Here is an 18361-nt window from a genome sequence, read left to right as displayed (position 1 = left end):
ACTTAGGTTTCCGTTGGATACAGTTGAAGCAAGTACCTGAAATCTATGAGGTTCTTTTTGTGTGTTTTTAAAGAGCTCCCACTGCACTGATATAAAATGCCTTCTCCCTGCGGAATCTCCCTTTTCTGGGACTTGCGTGCTGGGTAGATGCAAACTATAACGGCAACTTCCTATTTTCCCCCTTCTGTAACCCTTTCCTCCCTGTGAGGAGAGGAGCTATTATAAACCCAAATTCTATTTTGTTGAGCATTCAGCTATGTAAAGCTGTAATAATGAACAGTTCTCCATAATGGTCTCAAATGTGTTGCGAATTAACCATCACATATTTATAACGCAATGAACGTGGTCGCATTACTATAACAGAAACCCAACTCTGCTCTCTTAGACTACAGTACAGTTGTCGGCTCATGTAACAGGCAGGCCTTTCTCTCAGTCCAGTCATCCATGTCCTCCTCCCTCTGCAGAGCAATGACTGTGGTCTGGGGAATGCCCTGTCCTGACTGGCTGTGAAGAGGGTGGTTTTAAACTGGGCATGAGCCACTGTGCCCAGGTGATGACCTCCCCTGAGGTGGATGGGCTGCTTAATAAAATGGTGGGCACCTGAGCAGAAAACTGTCATTCTCTCAGAAGGCAGAAAGATACAGGCAGCCAACAAATATCCATTGCATGAAGCATAATTGAATGTTTAAAAAATGGAAGAGGGAATAAAGAAGGAAGTAAAGGGGTTGCAGGAATATTCTTGGTCTGTCATAAACAGGGAGATAGGGAACTTTCCAATTATTCATACTAGTCCATTCCAATTGCTGAAGAGATCCAGGCTCCTGATAACTGATAGATGAGCCGGAGGGATTTGAGAAGACAGTAAATTATGAACCCAGCCAATATATGAGAAAGAAGCTGCTGAGGGAAGAATTTCTGATTCCTGGCAACTTTGATAGACTGGCCTCCTCAGTGAACTGCTTGGCAACTATCTGGTGATGTCACTTGAAAGAACCAAACTGTCTCTCTGCCCCAAACCGTCCTTTCCCTTTGCCTTTTCCAAGATAGCAAAACTCTCTGCACTGACCAAGGTTCCCGATTCTACTCCTGGTCTTCTGTGGAGCTGGTTTGAAGGGCCTTCCGTTGATGGGACAGCTGCCCCAGTGACTCTATTTGACCCTTCATACCTAGCTCGTTGTTCTTTGGAAGAGACAGCTGGGTAGGTGAGGAACAATTTCCCCATAGTCTTCTTTTTTAAAAAAAATATGTATTTATTAAATGGATTGGGGTGACGTTAGTCAACATGAACCCCACAGTCTTCTAAAATCCAAAAAAGTGGAATTTCAGTGGTTATTGATGTCGTTTATTCATTAATATATTTTAGATATTTATCATATCCTAGCCTCTCATTTTACAGAGAGAGAGAGAGAGAGAGAGAGAGAGAGAGAGAGAGAGAGATTATACACATTACCAAAAATGAGCCACTAGTCAGCATTAGCTGAAGCCACTAGAAAGAGAACTAGCCCTTCTCTCCAGCCCCTGAGTTCCAGGTTAGGTCTGTCAGTACTATAGCACTTACAGCAGTTTTAACTGATGGTGCCACACTAGCTGTCACTTTTACTTTTAATTTGACTTCTCTGCAGAATCCAGTAGATTCTGGACTGCCCTATAGGTTGCCCTTCCATGCTGAGGTCTGGTGAAGATTATTGCTTATTTAATCCAGTACATTTTGAATTTTAAATATGTACTGGTCACAGATAAAATATACTTCGTCAGGTTTTTAGAGGATAAAAATGATAGTAAAGATTCTAACTGAATGAGCTTTGAAAGTATTCTCGAAGAACATTATTTACCTCTCATTTTAGTGATTTCCTGGCCTTGCCATCAGTAATATTTCACAAGAAATGGAAAGAATTTGGTTAATGCCAGCTACCTAAAAATTAAATATATTAAGTGAATTATAATTAAATGCTATTTTTAAGTGTATCAGAATTAGCATTCAAATAAATAGGTTTGCTTTGTTGATTACAAATTAAGAGTAGTTTCAGGAAGCTTAAGCTATAAACCAAGCCCATATATGAGAAAATCACATCCATCATTTTTCAAAAATATGAAAGATTGCTACAAATAGAACTGTTTCTATTGAGAATACAATGTACAGTATCTAGAAACTATATATAGTGGACTCTATGTTTTATCATTTCATTCATTTTTTTCCAATGAGAAGAGATAAATATACCAGCTGTATAGGTATTTATTTTTCTGTTACCATAAATAATGAAACGAATAGACTGAACTGAGTAATATGTGCAATTCAGGCTTGCTATCTTATAAGGAGCTATTTGTATATGAAACTTTGACATGAGATTGAAAATGTGTGGTTTAAAAGCAAGAGAAAAAAACAACAGCTTTATATCCTAGTGTACTGCATTTCAAATTTTGGGCTAATTTATAATGCTCTTAAAGCCCATTCTATTAAGCAATTCAAAATTTCAATGGCTGTCTGTGTTTAGCTAATATTAGCTCCTCCACTAATCAGCCTGTGACATTTTGCATGCTATTCTTCATTTTTTCCGTCTGTATTTTTTCTCATCTAGCTTTTTCAGGAATGTTATTCCTATTTCTGTCACACTGTCGCCTTTTAGTCTGTCTTGCAAGAATGTAACATCAGCAGCCAAATGAACCTAGGAAAGAAGAGAAAAAAGGCTTTCGTCATTTACGTGTTTTTAAATGTTTAATAATTGAGTTATAATTTATTTATTTATTTAATATATTTTATTGATTTTTTACAGAGAGGAAGGGAGAGGGATAGAGAGTTAGAAACATCGACCAACTGCCTCCTGCACACCCCCTACTGGGGATGTGCCCGCAACCAAGGTACATGCCCTTGACCGGAGTTGAACCTGGGACCCTTTGGTCCTCAGGCCGACACTCCATCCACTGAGCCAAACCGGTCAGGGCTCATTTACGTTTTTTAAGAAACAACAACCTCACTACACTTTTCTGTCTCTTTTTTTCAGCTTTATTTACCCCATAAGAGCTGACTTTGCTTTTGGAAAGATAAAAAGGAGCTACCTCTGTGGATGAAGGGCCCTTTACTGTGTGTCTTTCAAAAATGGTCTGGCTGTGTGTGAGCTCTGTGTTATGCATCTGCAAAGAGATGGGCGGTCTAGGCCAGGCCAAACCTGGGTGATTCTGGGGCAAGCCCAGAGACGGGGACCCTTGCCAAGTTTTGTTCACAGGGCTGAATTATGAATCCATCTCAAAAAGAACACCGATTCTCAGCTCAAGGATAGCTTTGACCCAATGTGCCTCACAAGCAGAACTTCCAAGGATAAATGAATTCATAAACGATTCCTCTCCAACTGACTTGCCATATATCATTCTGTCCCAGCTAAATAGCATAATCATAACATAATAAGTATTGTTCTAACAATACTTAGGACTCACTTATGGCTTTGAGAGGTTTAAAAAAAGTATAGACTAAATAAATCATGACTATAAAATTAAAGATTGAAATTACAGACATGAATATTTGATGGCCTTCTTTTCCTCTGTAAGGCATAGCTCATTTCCCAGACATTGACATGAGCCCCAAAGGCTGACTTCTCTATTCATTAAGATGTATTCACACAAGAGCAGCATGGTATTGCTGACCTACCCTCAATAAAATACCATTCAGTTATTTTAAGTCATTGGGGTAAAGAAAATAAATAAGTGAAAGTACCTAATAAAAGAAAATACGTGGAAAAGCCTGAGCCTAGTAATGAATTAATTAGTATTAGTTAATTACAATCTTACCAGACTCATGTCCCTCTCTCACTAAGAATTCCTTGGCCAACCAGCCTGGATTTGTTAAACCATAGACCTTGGTAGGCCAAGTTCTTGGACCCATACAGTGCACAAAAACTATGCCTCTGTGATGCCCAGCACCCAATAGAAGGATATAGACTGCACTTGGAAATATAGAAGATAAATTCACCCGCATTTTTTTCCATATAAGATCTTTTTTCTGTCTTTGTAAAAATTTGACAGAAAATTAAATAAAATAACAGGGAGACTACACTGATGCTATTTGAATATTTGGGGCCACATGTTGTCTGATGCCTATGTGTCTATCATTAAGCATATATAGTCAACCATTATCCATGAAATATGGAGACTTCTCTATCTTGCTTTTGACTTGGTTTTATGGTTCAACCCATTAACTCCCAGAATTTTTCCTTTCCCCTTTCTTGATTTCATGGCCATTGATTGTAGGGAAAGCTTTAAAAAATGGTAGGTAGGCCTGTGGAAGATCTGTGTGACTGATACGTTATTTCTGTTGTTTTACTCTTTTGGACTGCCTGTTATTATGTCCTTGCCTAATTATCACAAATAATTGAAAATTATATTTATGCTTCATTATTGGGTAGGTCAACACATATCTAGACCTGGGCTGCTATCTGGTCTCACTATTCTAAATAGCTAAGCTTCTGGAGAAAGGAGACTGTTGATTACTACCTCTGCCTAAGCTCCTGTGGCTCATCAGTCTTGGACAGAGTGTCTTCTTCTCCCTTCACTTTCCCAAAACAGCTTTTACCAAGTCCTTCCTGACCCTTTGGTCCCTAAATGTTGTGAATATTTTTCAGGTCTTGTTTTTCTTAGCCTCTGCTGCACTGGGTCTTGCTAATCACTTCCTTTTCTCGAAATACTCCCCTCTCTTGTTTCTTCGACTCCATTCCTTCCTGGTATTTTTCTAAGCTCTGGTTGCTCCTTCTCGGTATCCTTTGCAGCCTTTGTATTCTCCTGCCTAGCTTACTCACCATGTTTTGTCGCCTCCTAGGGTTCCAACTGTGGCACTCTCTCTCTCTCTCTCTCTCTCTCTCTCTCTCTATCTCTCTCTCTCTCTCTCTCTCTCTCTCTCTCTCTCTCTCTCTCTCTCTAACACTCTATATACACAGTGTTAAAAGAAGCACAGAGTTCCAGTGCTTCTTCAGTCCACATCTCTGTGACTTGCAGGCATGTGTAACAGCTGCTGAGCGATACCATCACTGTTCTGTATAGACACCTCAATCCCAGCAGCTGCTCAATTAAACTCCTCATTTTGTCTCTCCCATCCCCAAATGAACATCTCCTGGTTTTTCTCTCTTGATTAATAGCACAACCATCACTATAGGTTGCTCAGAAACCTGAAAATAGCCCTAGCTGGATTGGCTCAGTGGATAGAGCCTCGGCCTACAGACTGAAGGGTCCCGGGTTTGATTCCAGTCAAGGGCACATGTCTGGATGTGCCCGGGTTGCGGACTCCATCCCCAGTGGGGGATGTGCAGGAGGCAGCCAATCAATGATTCTCTCTCATCATTGATGATTCTATCTCTCTCTCCCTCTCCCTTCCTCTCTGAAATCAATAAAAATATATTATAAATTTAAAAAGTCAACTGATTACCTAATCTTAAACCTGTTCTACCTTCTTAGTTGTTGGCATCACCCTCTCTCCTCTCCTCCTGTCAGGGCTTTCTCTGGTTTTTCTCGAGGTTCCCACCATCAACTTCCTAACTGCCCTCCTTCCTCCAGCATTGTCCTCTCTTGTACACTTTCACTTTGTGGACAAAGGAATGAAATTCCTAAAATACAAATTTGAAAATATCATCCCCCTGTTTATAAACCTACAGCGGGTCTCTGCTCTTTTCAATACAAAAATCAAATTCCCAACTTGTCCTATAAATGCCTTTTTTTTTTTTTAATCAGGCCTCTGTAAAGAATTTAAATCTCCTTCTTCATAACAATTCCTCTCTCAACCTACATGTCATTCATGGGAAACGAATTCAAGTTCCTCATTCCTTGACGGAAACATCTTTTTGTGCCTTTGGACAAGCTGCTCCTTTCCCCCTGCTCCCCAAGGTTCTCACCTCACCAAACTCCCATTTATCCTTCAAATGCCAGAGCACAGTTTTTCTAGGAAGTCGTCCCTGACCTTCCATCCACCCCCACCCAGGTCCTCCCATAGCCCTTAATCACACTTAACATATCTGCTTTCTCTACAGGACAGAAGACTCTTGAAGGACAGCAACTGTGTCTTGTTCCTCTTTGTAAGTTCAGTGCCTGACTCTTAGCAGATGCTAATCATTGTCTTAGTTAAATCGATGGATAATTCAGGTGTGGAAGCCAGCCTCCAGAATAGCCTGCAATGATCCCTGGCCTCCTGTTATTCACACCCTCACGTAGTCCCCTCCCACTTTGCACCAGGGTTGGCAGCACCTGTTGTGATGAGATCTCCAGAGAGGCCTATTTGGCAAGGAACTTCATGAAGCCTCTAGCCAACTTTTAGCAAGGCCATGAGTGGGCTTGGAAGTAGATTCTTCAGCTGAGACTGCAGCCCCACCAACAGCTTGATGGCATGTGTATTCAGCTGAGAAAAGCTCTGAGCCACAACCACCTGCTAAGCTGGTCCCAGATTTCTGATCCTTAGAAACCGTGTAAGACAATAAACATTTGTTTTACGCTGCTGTTCTCTGGGGCAATTTGTTACACAGCACTAGATAACAAATGTGCCCGCAAAATGAAGCAGGAGTTTACCATTTCCAGGGCACCTCTGATAATCCCACAGAGTAAGTTGCAGTAGCACAGAGATGACCGCCCAGCAGGGAGCTCTTCCACAAACTCCACCAGTGGGTTCTTGTCCAGAATCAGGGAAAATTCATTTCTGCTTGAATTATTACAGGTCACACTTGGTGTAATTCCCAAGTACATCTTGAAAGCCACCTAACAAAGAGGGGGGGGGGTAATTATGAAAACTTGGTCTAGGACAAATGTCTATAAATAGGGCACCCAAATACCCTGTTCTAGGCAGTGCTATGTAAGGGAGAAGCGCATAGAGTTTGCAGTCAGGAAGTCCGGGCTCACACTTAGCTTTGGAGTATACTGAACGTATGACTAATGCAAGTCTTAAATCCTTTTATTTTTATGAAACATCTTAAGGGACTAGATCTTAAAACAAAAATCTTTAAAAGTAAACATCCTTTAGGAAGGTGGGAAATTAAAATATGACTAATCATCAACATATTAGTATGATATTTGTCACACTGAGGCTGGTAAAAGATAAGGTATTGAATCAGAAGGAACACATCTGCCCTAACAGGAATGCGATAGAGCGAAGGATGCTACAGGAAGGTTAGACTCAAGGGTATGTTTGGGGAAGCGGAGGGAGTCATATTGCTAAGGATGGCAAGTCTCTGACAAGGAACAAAGAGAAGTGGTGAGAGGCACATAAATGAGTCCTAAAGTAACTTCTCAAAAAAGTCTCCTGTTTTACATGGAAATGGAGGAAACCTTGACGATTATTTCTGTTTCACTTCCATTTTCACAAATGACTAAACCGGAATCCAGAGATGTAAACTGACATGGTCAAGTCTACACCATATCTAGGCTCCTAGTCCACGGCACTTTCTTTTCACAAAGCACACACACCTGGAACTTGAGGCTTATTAATGGGAATGTGTCAGCTTGATAGGTTGTTGTCCTTTAAGTGCCTTAATTAATTTAATTTTAAAATTAAGACCAGTGTAGGAGAGAAATTGATATAATTTCTGTAAATTATTTCTAATTAGAAGTACTTCTAATTAAAGGTTTTTTCATTCATTCATTCATTCATTCATTCATTCATTCGTACTCAATGAGCACTGCCTGTCTAGTACAGTGTCTGGCATACAGTAGGAGTTCAATAACTATTTGGAAAAGGAATTATTGAATGAGCATCTAATCTGTTTGACACCATGTTTAGATCCAGAATACAAGTTAATAAAAAGGGCTACAGATATTAAACAAATAACTGCAAGAGTATAATAAGTCCTGCAAGTACAATGTTATATATAGGGTAGGGCAAAAGTAGGCTTATAGTTGTGAGTATGTGAAACACAGACTTTACTCTTGTATTATTATTTATTAATTATTGTATTATTTTCTATATGAACAACTAAACCTACTTTTGCCCCACCTGTATTAAGAAGCAATCCTGGAAATAACCACAGAGGAAGGAACTTCTGCCCTGCTCATGAATACTGAGTGAGAGTTTGTCAGGTGAACAAAGAGGGGATGGTGGGGGTGATCTTCCAGGTAGAGGGAACGTATCCTGGGCATGAAACGCCATGATAAGACTCACGGGAGGCTGGCATTTATCAGCTTGTAGGCAGTGGGGAGGCTCAAAGTCATGACGAAGCTACGGCAGAATTCAGCTTCTGTTTTATAGGGATCTCCTTTGCGTCAGCATGGAGGGTGGATTTAGGACAGAGGGGATGCTGGGCATGAGGTCAAAGGCAGACATGCCAATCAAAAGATAACTATGATAGCCCAGGAAAGAAATGATGAGGACTTCTCATTTTGTCTTTCATTCAAAACTCAAAGGCTCACTAAAGTTTTCCTATAAATTCCAAGTAGCCCAAATCCTGAAATTTGCTGCACTTCTCTGCCACTAGCCAGCTTGAAAGGATATAAAGTGAATTTCCTGCTCTTAAGTAGCAAGAGAGAAAAATACCAGCACAAATGTCCAGACTTGGACATTGACTTGGCTCCCGACCAACTGGCTGAAACCCATTTCTGGCAATGCTTTGATTTCTCCGGCTGGAAAATTCCTAGACTATTATTTACATGAGTGAGAATTTCTTTCAGATTCTCAATGCATGGAAATAACATAAAAACGGAGCCTTTGCACTTTGAATTTAATTGCCAGTGTTTTGGCTCTAGTTTCACGGCCCAATACCCACCAGTAGGAGGCATTGTCTAAACACAGTTGGGAAATACTCATTCTTGCGGAATGACATTGTTTCCTTATCTGGCCGAATTCGGTCTGGGAAGGAGGACGGCTGCTTGCAAGGAGGAGCTCCACCCTCAGCCACGGCCACAGCTGCTCTGCCAATAAATAAGGCAAAGCATCTCCCCGCTTTATTTACCTCCAAAATGGATGCTTTCAATGGGATTTTGAAGTTCATCCTGCACCAGAAAACGGTGATTGGCTACAGCTTCATGGCTCTGCTGACCCTGGGAAGCGAGCGGCTCTTTTCACTGGTGGCGTTCAGGTGCCCCTGCAGCACCGAGAATGTGCTGTACGGGCTGGTTTTCCTCTTTGCTCCCGCCTGGGTTTTACTCATCCTGGGATTCTTCCTGAACAACAGGTCCTGGAGACTCTTCACAGGCTGCTGCGTGAACCCCAGGAAAATCTTCCCCCGGGGCCACGGCGGTCGCTTCTTCTATGTCCTGGGCCAGATCACTCTGAGTTCCTTGGTGGCTCCAATGATGTGGCTGTCGGTGGCTTTGCTCAATGGCACTTTCTATGAATGTGCCATGAGCGGGACAAAAAGTGCAAGACTCCTGGGACTGATTTGCAAGGACAAGCCCAAAGAGTGCTGGGAAGAGCTTCACAAAGTGTCATGTGGCAAAACCAGCATGACGGCCACGGACAGCGAGGAGCTGAAGCTGTCCCTGCAAGCTCAGTCTCAGGTAAAAAAAAACAAACAAAACAAAAAAAAACTTGGCTTTCCCTCCCAGCTTGAGCTGTTTTCTCAGTTCGCCTTCTAGCCAGGGCTGAGCCTGAATCCTGCCAGAACAGTTTGAGACAAAATGGGAATTGGAACAGGATGCAGCGTTAAGACCATCTCGGGAAAAGCTTTTTAGAAGTCGGAGGGGCTCAGTAAAACTGCTGATTGAATTGTCTTTTCCATTTCCGAACAGAACATATCCTCTGGGTTCTGTGTACGTAAATACTTAAGTACTTTAAAACTATCTCTCTGGGTTGACTTTATAAATAATGCATGATACTAACTCAGAATTGAGTGTTAAGGCCAGAGCTGTAATTAGAAATTACTGCTGTCTATCAATTATTTATTTTCAAATTGGTTTCTCAGGAAAAACACACACAACAAAACCCACACACATAGCGTTCATCTATTAAAATATAGCTGAACCAAATGAGTTAATACTTAGCAATGTTGCATGCAATATTGTTAAAATCAAGATTCCCTTGAATGATTTCTGGCAACTTCTATCTCTGTGTGTAAATAGTGTCAGGATTGAGGAGAGTTTCCCAGATAACGTAGGAATTGGCCGTCTTTAGCCTCTGGTGAAAAGCGGTCATATTCTCTAGGGAGGTGAGTCCTCCACTCTTTGTGCTGTACAGCTCAACAAGTCTTACATGACTTTAGAAGCTCACGACTCGGGGCATTGTTTTATGTACCAGAAGGAAATCACAGCTTTCCCTAACTGATGTGGGGAAGTAGCTTGTCATCCTTCCAGGTTCGTGAGCACAAATCCAGATGTGAAGCCTTGCCCTGCCTCAGGAAAGACTGCATTCCTGCTTGTGAGGAGAAGGAATTGCATTCCCCAAACCAACACAAGCAATAAGAGTGGATAAACGGATCCACAACTGGTCAGCAATGCCACTTGTTTTGGAATAAACGCGCTGAAAATAGTATAATTTTACTTTTCAACAAGGATTTACACATCAAGGCAAAGAGTGTTTTTGAAATCCTGCATTCCAAAGCTGGCCGGCAGTGTTGTCATATACTTTTCATAAACCGATAAGCCTAAAATCTTTTGTGTAATGCATAAAGTACATCTTAGATAAAAACATGTCAGGCTCCCAGATGTCTTTCTTCTTTTGTTGAAGGAAGGTATTAATTAGGAATGTTATGACACAATGAGTGATTTATGATTTATGTCCCCAGGCACCAGGCTCCATTCAGTTAGTGCCAGATCCAAACACGTATCACCGTGTGAGCTTTTCTTCTCTAAACACAAGCACGAGGAAATCATGCACATGCTGTCATAGCTGAACCTGGGCACACCGACCTGTTTTACTTTTCAGCAGAATGAAAAGGACCTGGGGCTGATTCCTGGGGGAGGATGCATGAGGGATGTGAACAAGGCAAGCTGTGTCAATAGCAGGTGCTCACAGTAGCTCAGGTAGTCAGGAGAAACAAACAGTCCAGACTAATAGTTGGGCATGTGGGTGGGGGTGAAAAAAGTGTCCCATCCATAGGTGGGGCAGAGAAACAAGAAACCCAGCTGGGTGATGCTCTTTTCTTAAGGGAGGTAAAATGTAGTAGTGGAAAGAACTTGACCTTGGAGTTGGCTAGCCTTGGGTTTGAGTCCTGACCCTACCAGTCACCAGCTATATGATGTAGAGCTAGTGATTTGACTTCTCTGAATCCCAGATTCCTCTAGTTTGGGGAATAATACTTGCCCTGCCGGAGGGTATAGAGATAATGGACATAAGGGGACATAAAGCTTCTGGCACATGATAATTGATGAGAAAACTCCCAAGGTTTGAGGGAGGAGACTCATGCAGAATGGGACACTATTGAAAGCTGGGGTGGGATCATGTACCATGTCTAGTTAGGCTGGGTACTATGAGTTGGGGAAGAACAAGAGGGCTCAGTACTCAGGTGAGAGCAAGGTGATGCTAGGGTCATTTCCAAGGAGGGAGGGGGAGGAGATGGGGGAGTTTGAAGCTGACCAAATGGTTTAAAACTCAAGCAGAATTGCCTCAGATATTGAGGTGAGATGGCCTACTGACCTGCAGGAGGCCTTGCTGTAGGGGATGAAGAAAAGAGGAAGTTCTGAGGTATTCAACCACAGGTCAGGTGAATACGAGGATTTTCACAACATGGTAGCTGTGTCTAATTCATTAATCATGACAGAAAGATACCATGAGTTTAATCATGCATTTACATACACATATACCTTTGAAAAATAGCATCCTCCTATATAATAAAAAGGTAATATGCAAATTGCCCTAACAGCGGAATGACTGGGAACAACCAGTCGCTATGATGCCCACTGACCACCAGGGGGCAGACACTCAATGCAGGAGCTGCCCTCTGGTGGTCACTGCGCTTCCACAGGGGAAGCTCTGCTCAGCCACAAGCCAGGCTGATGACTGTGAGCCCAGCGGCGGTGGTGGGAGCCTCCCCCATCTCCTCCACAGTGCTAAGGATGTCCAACTGTGGCTTAGGCCCACTTCCCATAGGGAGCAGGCCTAAGCTGGCAGGTGGACATCCCCCAAGGGCTCCTGGGCTACCAGAGAGATGTCTGACTGCCAGCTTAGGCCCGATCCCCTGGGAAGTGGGCTTGAGCTGGCAGGTGGACATCCCCGAAGGGGTCCTGAATTGCAAGAGGGCACAGGCTGGGCTGAGGGATCTCCCCCCCCCCCCACCCCCACCACACACACACACACACACACACACACACACCACCGAGTGCATGAATTTTCGTGCACTGGGCCTCTAGTCATGTAATAATAGCTCACACTCACTGAATGTACATATATGTCTACATCATCTCATTTTAATCCCCAAAATTGCCCTCTGGGATGGGCAACCCCCATTTTACGGTTGAGAAAACACAGGCGCAGAGAACAGTCAGTAAAGGGAAAGTTGAGATTTAGACCCAACTGGTGCCAATCCAGAGTCGGCATTCATGTGGAGTCTGAGCCCTTCACAATGACTCCAAGGCCTGCGAGTGTGAGAACCACGGGTTTAAAGCACTGGAGTGTATCTGTGGTTCTGTTATGGTCTGAACGGGTTCACTTGCTGATTTTTGTCTCTATTTTCAAATAGGCCCATCTGCTGAGAAATACCAAAGGTCATTTCATTGAAATGTCAAGAGAAAGTTTGAAAGAGCTCATTAGTTGTCCAAATAGGAAATTAATTCCAATGATCAAAATATAATTAGAACAACAAAAAAGTTTAGAAGATAAGTTGAACTATTTGGACTTCTGTTTTTAATATTCAGGGGGAGGGGGAGAAAGCCCAGCTGAGCCAGTCCATAACCAGAGAGAATTTTGTTTTTTCTAATTATCAAAATTCAGAACCAATAGTCCTGAAGGTTTGGAATCACTGTAATTTTTTTTCTCAGCTTTTATGCAGGCTTTCAATTCTTACAGTTTCAGTCTCCTTATTGTATTATGTCTGTTTTACTTTATCATGATAATGCGTGATGAAATTTCTCTCAGAAGGGGTTGTTGCTCCCTACAAACAAGAGAACTTGGGAAAAATCAGTCACTAGACGCATATCTGCATTTATCAATGCCTGAAAACACATGGCTAAGGAACTGGTCATTTGCTCAAATGATCACATTTACACAGACACAGAAATGTTCCCTCTGAAAGATAATACTATTTGAGGGCTTGGTTTCCCTGATTCTTGGATAATCTATATTTTTTGCTTTTTTTTCCTATTTGCCTGCCTTCTGGTTATTTATTTGCATACCAGCAATGATGTAGAGGATGGAGAATAATTAGGTAAAGTCGAAATTTATTTTGACTGTTAGAAAAGTGTTGTTAAAAAAATAAGATGAAGGATTTCAGCTGAGATGTGGTTTTAATTTAGCCATTCACTTCCCAATGCGATCACCCCAGCTCCCTGAGAAGTGGCTTTGCTTTTACATGACCTCAATATCTCTCTCTTTCTAAGATTCTAGGATGGTGCCTGATTTGTTCAGCATCTTTTTTCTCTCTGCTCACCACTTGTTATGCTCGCTGCCGATCTAAAGTTAGCTACCTTCAGCTGAATTTTTGGAAGACATATGCACAGAAGGAGAAGGAGCAGTTGGAGAATGCGTTCCTGGACTACGCCAGCAAGCTGAGTGAGAGAAATCTGAAAAGCTTTTTTGAAAACAAGAGGCCAGAGGTCTTCCCCATGCCTACTTTTGCTGCCTGGGAGGCTGCTTCAGAGCTGCATTCTTTCCACCAAAGCCAGCAACACTATAGCACCCTGCACAGGGTGGTGGAGGAGGGTCCAGAACTTAGCCCCGAGGAAGATGAGACCACAATGGTCCTTGTGGGTAGCGCCCACAGTGTGTAGTTCATCCACCATTGCTGACTCATGGTGTCCAGGGGTTCACTTCTTATAACATCTTGTTACTGCATCAGCCACAACCTGTGAATATCTGTGTTTTCTCACATTCCGTGTTTCTTTATAAGACAACAAGGCCAAGGGAAGCAGCTTTGCAGCTCCCAAGTGCAGACGGTGTTAGGATGTGCTCAAACTGATGCTGAGTGACTGGCCAAGGATGGCGAGATTGGTGGTCTTGCTTTGGGTGGGGATTGGGTTCAGAATCTTTAAGTTTAAGATTTTGTGATTCAACAGCAAGACTCATGCAAGAGGGTCATGGCATCTGGAGAAGAAGTGGTGAGCTGTGAGTGAGACAGGTACTCTTAACGGACTACTGTACACAGTGGGATCTGCAGTGTAGTCAGCAAAATCCTCGTCCTATAAATCTACCCTAGTGCCCTTTAAGGATGTATAAAATTCTACCATCTGAAATTCATTTCCTCAGAATCTGAAGACATCAGTTCTCAAAAATAATACATTGAATGGATATAATGCCTAAAATTCTGACCTTCTCACCTGTTTCCAGCATACAATAAAGGAATGCCCTGCAAGCATGGCTGTATTAGGGCTATTGTGGGCTCTAAATACTTTTGCTTTCATGGACCACTTTCTACATTAAAAATACACACACACACACACACATATTCATGACTGTGTTGATAGAAAATATATAAATATTATGTATTAAAAAATTTTTCAACCCAAAAGTTTATTTTTTTTCAGATTTTAAAAGAAATTCAAAACACTTGTGGGCCCCTTCAGGTATCATGGGCCCTAGGCACAGTGCCCACTGTGCTGAATGGGGCAGTGAGCCCTGACTGGAGGTCTGTGGGAACTGTCCAAAGCGTGAAGCCCAAAATGTATACTGAGCCAGAATGAGACTCTAGGAGAGGCCAAAGGGCACGCTGGGATGCTGAGGCTGGAGCTTGAGCACAGAGAGAAACCCTGGAGGAGGCCTACATTACTGGTAAACAAGGCAATGCCAGTGGCTTGTTAAAAAAAAAAAAAAATATATATATATATATATATATATATATATATATATATATATACATTGATTTCAGAGAGGAAAGGAAAGAGAGATATAGAAACATCAATGATGAGAGAGAATCATTGTTTGACTGCCTCTTGCACACCTCACACATTGAATAATAATTCAATGTATTATTTTTGAGAACTGATGTCTTCAGATTCTGGGGATTGATCCTACAACCCGGGGAATTGAACCGTGACCTGCTGGTTCATAGGTCGACACTCTACCACTGAGCCATGCCAGCCAGGCCACGTGCCAGTGGAGTTATTCTTTTTGGAGCAGGATTTTGATCAAGAGGATTAGGTTAGTTTAATCCATTTTGTGGGTTGGGACATAGTTATTACACATATGAAATGTCATATTTGAATCTGGAAGGAAATTTGCTTTTAGGCAGCTTCAAATAATATTTTCAATGTTCAGCTGCTAGTTAAAATTGAGTTATGCAGAAAAAATACTTGTCTAGCTGTAAGAAAGACCATATTCTAAATTTTGCTCTTCCACTGAGGAGGAAAGGTAGAATTAATGTATATGACAATCTATTATGCTCTGGGTAGTTTACATATGATTTATATTTAAAACTCACAGGTATACTGGGAAGGAAGTATTACTATTTCTACTTTTATAAATAAAACTAAAGTTCAAAAAGGTTAAAGTTAAGTCATAGGTAAGAGATAAGAAACTAAATTTACACCCGAATTTATCTGACTCAACTTCTACCACATAAAATGTTGCAGGATATTGATATATTCTCAAATATTCAGTTAACCATAAAAAGCATGTTTCCATTTGTAATGTCTTAATCAATAAAGGGGACAAAATTAAGAAAAGAAAAAAAATAGTACACACACACACACACACACACACACAGACCATGTTTCCTCACTGAAGCATCAATGAGCCTGGCCAGAGTGCCTCAGTGGTTGAGCGTGGACCTATGAACCAGGAGGTCACGGTTCAATTCTCCATCAGGGCACATGCCTGGGGTGTGGGCTCGATCCCCAGTAGGGGGAGTGCAGGAGGTAGCTGATCAAGGATTCTCTCTCATCATTGATGTTTCTATCTCTCTCCCTTGATGTTTTGATCTCTCTCCCTCTCCCTTCCTCTCTGAAATCAATTAAAAATATATTTTTTAAGAAAGAAAAGTCTAAACTCAGGTGATACCAAGTAATTGTGCTTAAAAACAATACTTGAAAATGTATGCATCCTTTAGAAGAGTGCCTAACCCGTACAGTTATTACTGACTGCATTGTGACAACATTTTGTTCCAAGATTTAGCCTAAAGGAATGTACTTCTGTGATAATAATAATGGTCGCTGATGGAATCAACATAAGATTATTTCTCCTTGGGGTTTTGTTCATATCTGTGTCATGGGAAGAAAGGTGAGGGATAATAATCAGTGTCTTTAAAAAGCTTCCTTAGACAAGTGGCTAACTATGAGTGGATCTCAGTGATCCTGTATAGGAAGCCACACAGTTAAAGAAATATGCAGCTACAAATTAGTGTTGAATCAATGTCCATCTTCTTTGGAGTGAATGTCCTGGAAGACAGAGCTTCTCTCCCTACCTCCTACCCCAGAGATAAGCTAGTTATTTCAACTACTGGTAGGGTGGGCTTTGCTTCAATAGAATAATATTCTATCCTATATAATAAAGAGGTAATGTGCAAATTTACCATCATGCCCTGACAAGATGGCTGCCTACAACCAGGCCAGCAGGGGGGTTAGTGAGGGATGACCAAACAACTGAACAAGCAGTCTGTGTGGAGTGACCAGGCCAACAGGGGGGCAGTTGGGGTGACCAGGCCAGCACGTAGAGAGGGGCAATCAGTCTGGCGGGGGTGGGGGCAGTTAGGGGCAACCAGGCAGGCAGGCAGGTGAGCAATTAAGAGTCAGCGGTCCAGGATTGTGAGAAGGATGTCTGACTGCCGGTTTAGGCCCGATTGGGCCTAAACCGGCAGTCAGACATCCCCTGAGGGGTCCTGGATTGGAGAGGGTGCAAGCTGGGCTGAGGCCCCCCCTGCCCACCCCAGTGAATTTCGTACACTGGGCCTCTAGTACTTTATTATAGTTCTCTAGTTTTCCCCACTGTTAAAAATGACATTTTATCTTATTTGAAACACTTGAAAGAGATAAAATGAGAGGCAACTCCAGGAGAATCGGGACAGAGGGTCTGGAGGAATGGCAGCCCTCACATGCCACCTCACCTCTACTGCAGTCACTATAGCGTGCCAGGGAACACAGTTTGAACACTCTTGCTCTAAAACAGTGGATGTCCATTAAGATCGCTTGGGGAGCATTTTAAAAGTTCTTATGGCCCAGCCAGTGTGGCCCAGTGGTTGAGCATCAACCTATGAACCAAGAGGTCACGGTTCAATTCCAAGTCAGGGCACATGCCCAGGTTGCAGGCTTGATTCCCAGTGTAGGGTGTGCAGGAGGCAGCTGGTCAATGATTCTCTCATCACTGATGTTTCTAGCTCTCTCTCCCTCTACCTTCGTCTCTAAAACCAATAAAAAAAAAATTAAAAAATTTCTTATGCTGGGCTTTATTCCCAGAGACCCCGATTTAATTTGTTAAAAGTAGGATCTAGGCATCAGGATTTCCTCAGGAAACCTCCAGGTTATTGTATGGAGCCAAAAGACTGATAACCATTACCTTGGACAATGACTAAGAGGTCAGGTCAAGCCTGGACAAAAGCTTACATCTGACACAAACAAAGAATGACACCACGCAGGGCTGACCCAGAGTTTGGCTGGCCTTTCCAAGGTGTCTCTGAACCCTTCGGCCCAGACTGATCTTGATTTTTTCCCTTGGGATTTTGTTTTCCAGAGTATTTCTTAAATAGTTTTCATCTCCTTGTAAGGAATTTTGTTGTTAAAAGGTTACATTAATAAAATGCTCCCAAAGCTACTGCTATTTTAAAGTTGTGAATGAAAAAGGAGCTATGTAATATAACTGACAAGCTGGGGGTTGGGGGGTGGGGGCAAATGACAGGCCTGACAAGCTCAGTGACCAAAAGTAACCACGCAGGATGGTCTGATCACAAATTCCTCACTGGGCAGGTAGTCACATCCCAGGCCTACAGCTTCCTTAGCAAAGGTCAATCTTGACCTTAACTGAGCTCTGTCTATTGCAGTGATGGCGAACCTATGACACGCATGTCAGAGGTGACACGCGAACTCATTTTTTTGGTTGATTTTTCTTTGTTAAATGGCATTTAAATATATAAAATAAATATCAAAAATATAAATCTTTGTTTTACTCTGGTTGCAAATATCAAAAAATTTCTATATGTGACACGGCACCAGAGTTAAGTTAGGGTTTTTCAAAATGCTGACACGCCGAGCTCAAAAGGTTCGCCATCACTGGTCTATTGTTCTCATGCATCTAGGTAGGGTAATATACCTTTGAAATTTCAGAGTGATTTTTTTCTTTTTGTGAATCCTCACCTGAGGATATTTTCCCATTAATTTTAGATAGAGTAGA

At 42.0% G+C, this 18361-nt stretch overlaps 2 protein-coding genes across 2 annotated transcripts in view; one reads left to right on the top strand and one right to left on the bottom strand.

Annotated features, from left to right (window-relative positions):
* Positions 1–1327: 1327 nt before the first annotated feature.
* Positions 1328–18361, bottom strand: part of TRAPPC3L (trafficking protein particle complex subunit 3L) — a gene marked incomplete at its 5' end in the record, with an annotated part of 32100 nt that continues 15066 nt past the window's right edge. Inside the window, 2 exons of the mRNA XM_081093576.1 lie at positions 1328–2663; positions 6538–6723. Of these exons, the coding sequence (XP_080949702.1) occupies positions 2544–2663; positions 6538–6723 (306 nt within the window). The 3' untranslated portion in view covers positions 1328–2543. The remainder of the gene's footprint in view (positions 2664–6537; positions 6724–18361) is intronic.
* CALHM5 (calcium homeostasis modulator family member 5) lies at positions 8914–13911 on the top strand (the record flags this gene model as incomplete). The annotated part of the gene is made up of 2 exons (XM_081094764.1): positions 8914–9453; positions 13426–13911. The coding sequence occupies 2 exons, from the start codon at positions 8914–8916 to the stop codon at positions 13813–13815; spliced, it is 930 nt and encodes a 309-aa protein (XP_080950890.1). The 3' UTR covers positions 13816–13911.

Source organism: Myotis nattereri, assembly GCF_964212035.1.
Source record: "Myotis nattereri genome assembly, chromosome: 6".
Lineage (NCBI taxonomy): Eukaryota > Metazoa > Chordata > Mammalia > Chiroptera > Vespertilionidae > Myotis > Myotis nattereri.
Note: the sequence above shows the minus strand (reverse complement) of the source record. Positions and strands in the feature narration are given on the sequence as shown.